This window comes from Diaphorina citri, unplaced genomic scaffold, assembly GCF_000475195.1.
Source record: "Diaphorina citri unplaced genomic scaffold, Diaci psyllid genome assembly version 1.1 scaffold523, whole genome shotgun sequence".
In the NCBI taxonomy this organism is placed as follows: domain Eukaryota; kingdom Metazoa; phylum Arthropoda; class Insecta; order Hemiptera; family Psyllidae; genus Diaphorina; species Diaphorina citri.
The window spans coordinates 125,855-136,913 of record NW_007377957.1 but is presented as its reverse complement, the minus strand read 5'-3'; the positions used below and the strand labels follow the sequence as shown (position 1 = coordinate 136,913).

The following is an 11,059-nucleotide window of genomic DNA, read 5'->3' as shown; positions in this document are numbered from 1 at the left end:
ACACAAAGAAATTGCGGATAAAACGGACAACCGACAAACCATTGGTAAAATCGCCTAAAACTTGTTAGCTTACTTCGCTCGAGCTCCCTATAGCTTAGGGCGAGGTTCATGGTATTTACAGCTCATTTAGTACCATGGCTCTCTGAAGTCCTACGGCATGTACACGTTTCCTACTGAATGCTCTTCACAAAAGCCCAAACCCCTCCTGTACACGGTTAGCCCTAGGACTGGAAACTTTAACGTTATAGGGCCACTATACACGATGAGTGCATTTGGCTCCAATTCGTTTTACACACACAAGTCCACCAGTTCATAGATAAATTCCGAATTACAGACGATTTGCACTTGGATTTGCTAACTTCACACACATTCGCGTTTAAAATAACAGAGTGCACAGAAGAGCAAAGAGCAGTGCTTTTTGCTCTCAGTTTTATGCGGTTTGAAGTCTCACTTCCCTTACCGGCTCGATACTCTATGCGCTCTGCTTTCCGCTCCACTATGGTTTTAGCCTGAGATGATGCGACCATCACCATTTTTGGGCCGGAGAATGGACTGCATCCAATACAGATTTCGGCACACACGTTTTTGGATTGGCCTCAGTTCATTTGAACTCGTGTTTAGGCACCTTACCGTTTTAAACTCTTACTCTCTGCTCTTCTCTCGCTTCTATTCTCCCTTCTCCTTTTCATCTCTATACGGCTATCTAATCTGTTTGTAACGGGAAAACGAGCCAAGTTTACCCTCGTGATCAAATGAAATGGAAACATTTCAATTAGAATTAGCAGCCATAAAAGCAATAGACGAAAGTTTTCCCCCAAGGGCCAAAGAGGAAGGAGGGGGAGGGGGGGGGGGGAGCAATTTGAACTTTTGACAACTAGGATGCGAGTGTAGAAACAAAGGCCTCTTTGCCTTTCTGGAGACTTACCTCAGTTAACTTGTTTTCACAGTCGATTCGTGAGTGAGAAATGTGTGTACTTACCATACTTTCCGTGTCCAATTAATGAATGCTCCCTCCAATAGAGGACTCAGGACACTACGGTGAAAACCTCAAGTCTACATCATTTCTTCTTACCAAGATTTTCAGGTGTTTTCACGCTCATACATCACCTAAAAGCTAAATTAACAAATTTTATTCCTATTTCCACAGTGTTTTTCGTGGCCTATGTCAGTGTTATAGCCACTACAATGGGAGCACATAGACTATTCACCCACAAAACATTCAAGGCCAACTTTGCACTCAGGACAGTCCTGCTAGTGACATCTACCATAGCAGGACAGGTAAGGACTTGGAATTATTAGCACCTGGATTAGTAGGTAGTAGGTAGGTACATTTACTGAATTCATTGACATGAACGCTTCTATAGTCCAGTCCAAAAGCTAAGAATTGCCCTTACCAAGCGAAGACGATTCCAATTTGCCATAAACGGACTTCAACTTCAAAAGCTAGTTTCGTTCAGTTGATTTCGAGAACTGATAGGCCTTGTATCTGAGTGCTGAGCATGAGGCACTGCACCAGCACAAGTGCTAGTAAGCACGCCTGTGTATCTTTAGGGCCAGTTCCCACTAGTCGCTCGGAAAAAAATCGTGTCGTGCGTATGACACTACATTATTACATTACCTACAGGATATTAAAAAAATAATAATAATAATAATAAATAAATAAGACTCACGACAAGTGGGAACGGGACTTTACTACAGTGGAACCGCGATATAATGAAATCGTTACGATTTTAACCTCGATATAACGAAAAATAGGTATTACGAAAACCTCGATTTAACGAAATTTTGGGCATTTCCCTTGGACTTCGTTATATCGAGGTTCCACTGTACTAGAACCAATTCAGCAGGTTTCTCATCTTCATGAATCGGCTTCCGCTGCAGATAAACTTTTCCGTTTGCTTCCTCAGAATTGTCTCTGGGTGTGGGTGCGGGATCATCGTCAACATCACAAGTACAGCGACACAGACGCGGACCCGCACAATGCTTCACGCGGCTTCTTCTTCTCTCACATTGGATGGCTTATGGTGAGGAAACACCCGGATGTGATAAGAGGAGGCAAACTAGTGGATATGTCAGATTTGAATGCCGACCCCCTCATTATGCTGCAGAAGAAGTAAGTTGAGAATTCATCTTTAAAGTTTAAAATGCATTGAGTTAATGCCATTAACAGATTAGCACAATTGAGTACCATCAGTACCACTCATCTATTGAACAACCGATGTGATAAGAGGAGGCAAACTAGTGGATATGTCAGATTTGAATGCCGACCCCCTCATTATGCTGCAGAAGAAGTAAGTTGAGAATTTATTCATCTTTAAAGTTTAAAATGCATTGAGTTAATGCCATTAACAGATTAGCACAATTGAGTACCATCAGTACCACTCATCTATTGAACAACCATCTTCTTCTTGTTTTTACATGCTGTGTGCAGCCCATAAGGGCTGCAGTTCCATTAGATGAGATTTTTAGCCTCACGAGATTTACCACGTATTTGCGAGATCGAATTAAACTGTTTTAGCTGTAGTTACATTTCTTTTCAATTTTTCGTATGGTGACGGCGCGGAGATGACTCCATTTAAGATTTGAAAATCTAGTAATCTTATCCAGTGGAATAGGCATTTAAATGCAAAGAAACAGTCAGTACCAGACTTATTGTGAACAAGGTTCAAGAATTCGGTTAACATCTTCGATGTCCAAGAACAAGAAATTGGTTAGGAGCGAAAACGATAAATTCCCAATCCTTTCACACCCTTGTTCACAATCACAACCCTTTCCATAAAACACGAGATGAGCTCTTCTTTAATATTCGCTTTCCAAAGCTTGAATAACCCCGCCGCTTTTTATCGGATTTTCTTCTTCTTCTTCTTCTTCTTTTCCTTTTTCTTCTTCTTCTCCTCCTCCTTCTTCTTCTTCCTCCTCCTCCTCTTACTCTACTTCTTCTTCTTCCTCCTCTTTTTTTTACATAAAAAACGAAACAACCGAATGAGGAGCACAATTTTTGCGTTCATCCAGGTCAGCACGGCAATTCATGCTTCTTGGAATATCTTCACCTGAGTTAAGCTAAGATTCGTGTTTCAGATAGCTGCTAGCAGCTTCTTTTACCCCTTGTCTTCTTTTTCTTTCGTTTATATCTTTCCGTTTATAATGTTTCCGGATCTTAAAATTGCAGGGTGCGGAGTGCCAAATCGTATGGACCGCATAGTAGGAGGTTGGACTACAGAGGTAAACGAATACCCCTGGGTAGTTGCCCTAGAACAGGCGGGCAAATTCTTCTGCGGAGGAACTCTCATTTCAGATCGATATGTGCTAACGGCAGCCCATTGTGTGAGGTGAGTCAACTTTTATGTTCTTATTTCAACCTTTCTTTCTTTGAAGGTGCGTCCACAAGAGAGAAACAATCAATACAATTTATTGACGGACTGCCAAAAGGATTGGTTGCCAAAACGATACAGCATACTTTTTAGACATCAGTGTTACAGTAGATTCAGATCGACTGGAACCCATACGAAGGTTATGCAGCCATATCCGAACAGTTATCAAACAGTTGTCAAGGAACATTATGTACTCCACTCTATTTCCCATTTTCTCTCCCCTCCAGGAGTTCGAAGCGTCACAAAGATCTCATCGCGGTCATCTCGGAACATAACCGCGCCACAGTCTACGAAACGCAGATCGAGACCCGGCGCGTGGTCAAAGTATTGACGCATCCCAAGTATAACGCACAGGGGGCTAAGAGTCACGATCACGATATTGCGCTCCTCAAATTGGATGCGCCACTGGAGTTCAAACCCACGGTCTCTCCAGTGTGCCTCCCTCAGCTAGGTAATATTTCGGATTGAGCGAAGTGAGATTTAGGTTTTGTCTCCATATTTTCCCCCCTTTAGTACTTATGTCTGTTAGTCTATGTTTATTATTTGACCACAACTCTTGTACGGGTTGTCCGATTTTGATATTTTAGGAATAAATTCCAACACAAAAATTGATCATTAAATTTTGGGGTTATTTATGGGATTCTTTATGACAGTCCTGCTAGTGACATCTACCATAGCAGGACAGGTAAGGACTTGGAATTATTAGCACCTGGATTAGTAGGTAGTATCATAATTCATTTTCCAGGGTGACAGTGGAGGACCCATGGTGTTCGAAAGGGAAGACTCACGGTATGAACAAATAGGTAAGTAACTATTGAAATTTTTCGGGGTGCACTCAGCCTCGTGAGGTACTGGTTGAAATTCCAGAACAATGCAGGAAATTCCAATGTCGCCTTAGCAGTTAGAGGGCTAGCTTTCACATAAAGTACCAAAAATCGTTGAGGTATCTTATGTAAGATTGGAAAATACTACCGTTCGGCATCCTCCGGCACTTCTAACTGAAAAACATTAGAGCCTGATTTGGTATTTGCCCTACTGACTGTTATAGTGTTGGGTATGTACGTTCAAAAGATTTTATTTTGTGATTCGGGTCATATTCAGGCTTGATGGTTCTAGAGATAGAGCGATCAGTGTGTGAACTATGAACTGTGAATGGATCTCGTTCTTATAATATAAGTTTCCTTGTTTGCGTTCGCGATCACTCAATAATCCTTCTGGAATATTCAGAATCAAAAAGGTCAACCAATGCAGACCCAAGACCTTAGTCAACATCCTGTGTAGCGCAACCGAACGAAACCTCTGGAGGAAATAAGGTTATAAATAGGGGTTCTGGGCTATTCTGCATAGTAGTTGGAGTGCGCTTTAGATAATCGTTCTTGCATTTGTGCGTGTGAATTTGAAAATTTCATGTGTGAAAATTTTTGATTAGTTCTGTGCCTCGAAGGATCAAGTTATTGTGAAAGAAAATCAGGTATGTATCTATCCATGTACATTACTATCTTACCATGTTTGTAGGTACCTTAACTATCTTACTTGTGAATTAAATTTTGGCCCTTCTCCGATTTTTTAAACGGTTGTGGAGGAATCCAAAGCCCCAATTTGGCCACTCTAGTGACATACAGTACAAGATCTCGAGTTTCTGTGTTTCTGGATCAAACCAACGGTTTTTTTCTACTGTAGAAAAAGTCCCTTTACTGGGACAGGTGAGTCTTTTTTAAGGTAATAAAATACCTACTACTTTTATTTTATCAGTTGTCACATCACTACTTCTCTTGAAAATATTTAGGTGATAGGTAAAATAATATTTTTCTTTATCAGTTACCTCTACTTCTCTTGAAAATATTTAGGTGATAGATAAAATAATATTTTTCTTTATCAGTTAGGTTTACTTTATCAGTTGTCACATCACTACTTCTCTTGAAAATATTTAGGTGATAGGTAAAATAATATTTTTCTTTATCAGTTACCTCTATTTCTCGGTAGGTATCCTGTTCAAAATGACCGCCATCACTGCTTCCACTAATAAGGATAATAAGGACGACCCAAAGAGTGAGCTGACTCAATTCAAGCCAGGCAATCAGAAGAGCTACAAATGGGATATAGTGTGGTTCAATCTAATAGGATTCGCCGTTCTTCACTTAGCCACACTGTATGGATATTATTTGATGTTCACTGGAGAAGTTAAATTTGCGACGTTTTTGTGGAGTAAGTCAGTGATTTCAACCGATTCTATTGTGGAGGAACCCTCATCAATGACAGATACGTGCTCACCGCGGCCCATTGCGTTAAAGGGTGAGATTTCCAAGCTAGTTCCATTGAATTTATTCTAATGACTCACTAATGAATAACAAGAAATCGGTAGGAATCAATGTTTTGTTAGTTGTAACATATGTATCTATAAAGGGACTTTTACCGCAGTGATTTCAGTTCAGAATTAGTTTTTGAACATCAAAAAAGGCAATGTGGCTTGAATCACGTTGCCTGTTGCAGCATCCAGTCACGTCCAACTTAACAGTCCCTCCTTCAACTTGCAAAGCCCCACAAGTAACCTAAAATTTATTTCACAGACGCCTGTGGTTCCTGATCAAAGCGACGTTTGGCGAATATGACCGATGTGACACGAGCTCCAAACCCGAGTCCATAAGGATAATAAGGACGACCCAAAGAGTGAGCTGACTCAATTCAAGCCAGGCAATCAGAAGAGCTACAAATGGGATATAGTGTGGTTTAATCTAATAGGATTCGCCGTTCTTCACTTAGCCACACTGTATGGATATTATTTGATGTTCACCGGAGAAGTTAAATTTGCGACGCTTTTGTGGAGTAAGTCAGTGATTTCTCTTTTATTACCTAAATAGTTCTTTTATTTGTATGAGTCCTAAAGTGTTTTTTTTTACCTGCCCAAGTTAAAACTTAAAACCTTAGGTATAACGAAAATTGGCCTGTACTTTCATACCGTATAACCGAATATTTCTGTAAGGGTGTAAGGGAGAGGTCTGGTAGGTGGGTACCTATACAGATTCATTCTTTGAGGTGTAGTTTTCCATTCCTAATAAAATCACCTCAAAAGGGGATTTAGCTAAAAACTACATTTCTGATGGAAAACTACACCTCAATTTTCATTGTGGACAACGCTTTTCTCTCTCTCTCTCTCTCTCTCTCTTCTCAGTCCTCTGATGGACATGCGGATACATTAAAACATTATTTATGAATATGGATTAGCTAAAAACTACATTTCTGATGGAAAACTACACCTCAATTTTCATTGTGGACAACGCTTTTCTCTCTCTCTCTCTCTCTCTCTCTCTCTCTCTCTCTCTCTCTTCTCAGTCCTCTGATGGACATGCGGATACATTAAAACATTATTTATGAATATGGAAAAAAGCAATTAAAACGAAATTATTCATTCAACCTTTTATTTATACGAGAAATAATAACAAATCCCGCGAAGGTACCTCATATACCTACAGATTATACAGTGGGGTTGCGTTTTGGTTCACCAGGCATCTCCACTAATTTTGATTCGCGTGAGATCATGCCTATTATTTTGAGATCATTTTCGAACAAAGGAAGGGAGTTTCAAGTTTTATGTAGACATTTTTTTTTTTTTTTTTTTTAGTTTTTCTGTTTGTTTTTGGGGGGGGTTGGTGGTTTTGGCCTAAGGATGTTTTTTTTTTTTTTTTTTTTTAGTTTTTCTGTTTTACTATCTTTCGAAGAATTGGGTTGGGTTAGTTGGTTGGTGCGATCTCTAAAAAATTTGGCACACAGTTCAGCACACATCAACTGACAAAGAAAATTTGATCACCAGATTTTGGACCCATTGCCCATTGGCCCTTTGAGGGATCCGTATTAGGAGCGCTTTTTCCGAGTGAATTCTTAGGTTCACTTTGAACCACTAGCATTAAAGGTAGCAATCAAGTGACGTGACGTGATGGTAGTCTGTTTCTACCTTAAGGAGCAAGGGAGCGCTCCGCCCAAGTTTGCACTTACACACAGTAGCTAGATCCATAGTACAGATTATGAGTTATATGAAACACACATACCCTGGTAGCACGCTTCACTAAAGAGACGATTTCATATTAGTTCTAATGATGTCGCTGTATTTATGCTAGGAGCGAATGGGAACGAGGAGCAAAGATGGGACATTTAATAAGCACACTATGAGGGATTGCGGGACATGCTAAATGATATTTTATTACGGTCCACTAAATGAGAGTATGTCCAGAAGTATACATAGGTATAGCATTATAGGAGATAGGGATTGGTCACTTGGTTACATAAGGATACAGACTACAGTGGTCTTAACACCTCAGTACTCTGGGGACGTCCAACTGAAGAACAGCGAAAACGATAAATTCCCAATCCTTTCACACCCTTGTTCACAATCACAACCCTTTCCATAAAACACGAGATGAGCTCTTCTTTAATTCGCTTTCCAAAGCTTGAATAACCCCGCCGCTTTTTATCGGATTTTCTTCTTCTTCCTCTTCTTCTTCTTCTTCTTCTTTTCCTTTTTCTTCTTCTTCTCCTCCTCCTTCTTCTTCTCCTTCTTCTTCCTCCTCCTCCTCTTACTCTACTTCTTCTTCCTCCTCTTTTTTTTACATAAAAAACGAAACAACCGAATGAGGAGCACAATTTTTGCGTTCATCCAGGTCAGCACTTTTTTTTACTTTTCTTTCCTTCTGTTTAATTCTGAGAACTTGAATTTGATTCGAAAAGAAAGCATAAAAAATTAAGTACCAAACTGTAGATTTTTTTTTTTTTTTACGAAGCAATGAAAACGGAATTGAAAGAAAAATCAGCAATGGGAGGAGGGGATCTCTGAGGATGCACAGAGGATAGGTAGGTTGGTGGTCATAGGAATATAGAGTACCTGCTACCTGCCACTTCTTGGTTAGTGACATAGGACTTGCTGAAATATTGGGAACCAAACAAGATACATACGTAAAAAGTATACATGTCATTATTTTCACGAAGAACGAATAATAAATAATCAATAAAGGACAAGAGCTTACTGATGAAGTACCGGGGATCTCTGAGGATGCACAGAGGATAGGTAGGTTGGTGGTCATAGGAATATAGAGTACCTGCTACCTGCCACTTCTTGGTTAGTGATATAGGACTTGCTGAAATATTGGGAACCAAACAAGATACATACGTAAAAAGTATACATGTCATTATTTTCACGAAGAATGAATAATAAATAATCAATAAAGGACAAGAGCTTACTGATGAAGTACCCTCCAACTCCAATAGTTAATTAAATAAAGTGATTTCTAAGTTTTAAATCAACGATTTTCCCCTTTGTCCGCTGATCTACAACTGAAACACAAGTTGCTTCCGTTAGCCTTATTTGGTGGCCCTCAGGAACCTTTGTTCTAAGACGAACCTACAGTCAGCTGAGCTTTTAGGAAAATGATCTGCGATCTGCAATTCAATCCTCCACAAGTTGCTTCCGTTAGCCTTATTTGGTGGCCCTCAGGAACCTTTGTTCTAAGACGAACCTACAGTCAGCTGAGCTTTTAGGAAAACGATCTGCGATCTGTAATTCAATCCACTTACTTTACTACTCTACAATATTCTGAGCGTGTGTAGACAATGCGGAGCACAATTCGTGATTAGTGGAAAGTTCAACATAAGAAACTAAATGTAGCAAGAAATTGGTAGCTTTCCCTATATAAATTCTACTGTATATGTTGTGTATTTGATTATTTGTGCCGGCCATAAAGACAATGAGCTCTGGATGGGTCAGTGCATTCTGCTTTTCCATTTTCCTTTTCCTCGACTCTGTTTTTCCGAATAGGGGAAAATATAGGACAGACACACTTTGTGATTTTTTATGAGCCACTTGGGCCGAGGGGGGGAGGGGGGTTTTCTAAATTGAAAACTTTGACAACGTTAGGAGTGGGAGGGGGAGGCGAGAGTCAGAAGGGGTATGGGAAGGAAAAAGGTATTTTCAACACTTGGGGAATTCGAGATAATTGAATTTGGCTTGAGATCAATCAAGAACAGGTACCTACATAAGTAGATACATACATATGTATCTATCTACAAGTACAGTTACCTATTTACCTACTGACTGGATCTAAGTATGTACCTAGTTGAGAACTGAATGAATTTAAGAAGAAACTAAATGCATATAAGTAGAAAGTAAGAGAATACATCATATACCTTGCTTCAATGTCCTTTTCGATAGGTAGCTTATTTTCCATTTCCCGATTTTGAAAATTTGAACCGATTCCAATAAGTAGGTATATGGTATATGTCCTATAATTGCAGATGTTACATTGGTAGGACTTTTATTCCATGAAAACTTTTAAACGGTTCGACTAATTTTGCTGCTCAATTACAAAATAATTTTCCTATGTTTTCAGATACTATAAGACATGGTTTACCATTTTCTCCATTGGTATTCCCACTCTGGTCCCCTACTACTTCTGGAATGAAGGCCTCTGGATTTCGTTCCTTATTTGTTTCGTCACCAGACTCGTGACCGTTCTAAACGGCACTTGGAACGTCAATAGTCTAGCTCATATTTATGGATACCGGCCGTTTTCCAAGTAAGTTTATTCATTTATTTTTCAATAGATTTACTACTACTTCCGTGCCTGTGAGATAGGAAAGGTAAATATCTGACAGTGTTGGAAGCATTGGGGTATAACCCTTTGGGCGCCCAGAAACAACTTTCCCGAAATCCGTACTCTCTCAAGACCTAATTAGTTACGTAAGAGGGTACTTAAAATTGCATTAATTTGTAACGCATTGTCCGTTTTTTCCACAGGGAAATCCTCCCGACCGAAAACTGGTTCGTCTCCTTCATTGGTGCAGGCGAGGGGTGGCATAACTACCACCACTCATTCCCATGGGACTACCGAGCGGCTGAGATGGGGCAACACTTCAACATCACCACCCTAGTCATAGATTTCTGCGCCGAGCGGGGCTGGGCTTGGGGACTGAAAGCTGCTTCCCCCGCCATGGTCAAGTATCGCGCCACGAAGCGTGGTGATGGATCGCACAGAGTTTACTCCAAAGTGGATGACAACAATAATGAGTATGCAATTGAGGATGAGGATTATATTAAGCTGAAGAGTGAGGCGGAGACTATATTCAATGAAGACAACAATAACCCGATGTTCCTCAAGAAGGATGATGAACATGAGAAGCATATGAAGGTTATCGAGGGGATTTACAAGCTGGTCGATTAGACGGAAGGTTGCTGGTTCGATGATGTCCTCGACTGCTAACCAAAGTGACTGAGGGTAAAATTGAATAGGATAATCTTAAATATGAAGAATTCGTAGCTAGCAAATCGACCATTACTGGAACCCTCGTTTTCCTTTTGAGAAATTCTCAGTTAGAGCCTGATTTGGTATTTGCCCTACTGACTGTTATAGTGTTGGGTATGTACGTTCAAAAGATTTTATTTTGTGATTCGGGTCATAATCAGGCTTGACGTTACTAAATGAACGTAAACTAAAGTCTATGATGGCTAGCTTATTCTTATTTATCTTTTCCTATTTCCTCCTCTGATTCTTAGTTTCCTAGGTAGGTACTGTGATTGTGAAAGACGTTTGCAATCGCTTAAGCATTTTGAGTTTTCTTTAGCATACCCAATGGACTGAATTTGATTTTGTTATAATTTATGGTAATATTATTACCAAACTTACCTGATTGGTTGATTGTAAAAA

General features: G+C 39.8%; 1 protein-coding gene across 1 annotated transcript; it reads left to right on the top strand.

Annotated features, from left to right (window-relative positions):
• Nucleotides 1-903: 903 nt before the first annotated feature.
• Nucleotides 904-11,032, top strand: LOC103509738 (acyl-CoA Delta(11) desaturase-like). Its single transcript, XM_017444293.2, has 4 exons — nt 904-1,278; nt 1,908-2,113; nt 9,746-9,931; nt 10,153-11,032. The coding sequence occupies exons 1-4, from the start codon at nt 1,186-1,188 to the stop codon at nt 10,574-10,576; spliced, it is 909 nt and encodes a 302-aa protein (XP_017299782.1). The 5' UTR covers nt 904-1,185; the 3' UTR covers nt 10,577-11,032.
• The last annotated feature ends 27 nt before the right edge of the window (nt 11,033-11,059 follow it).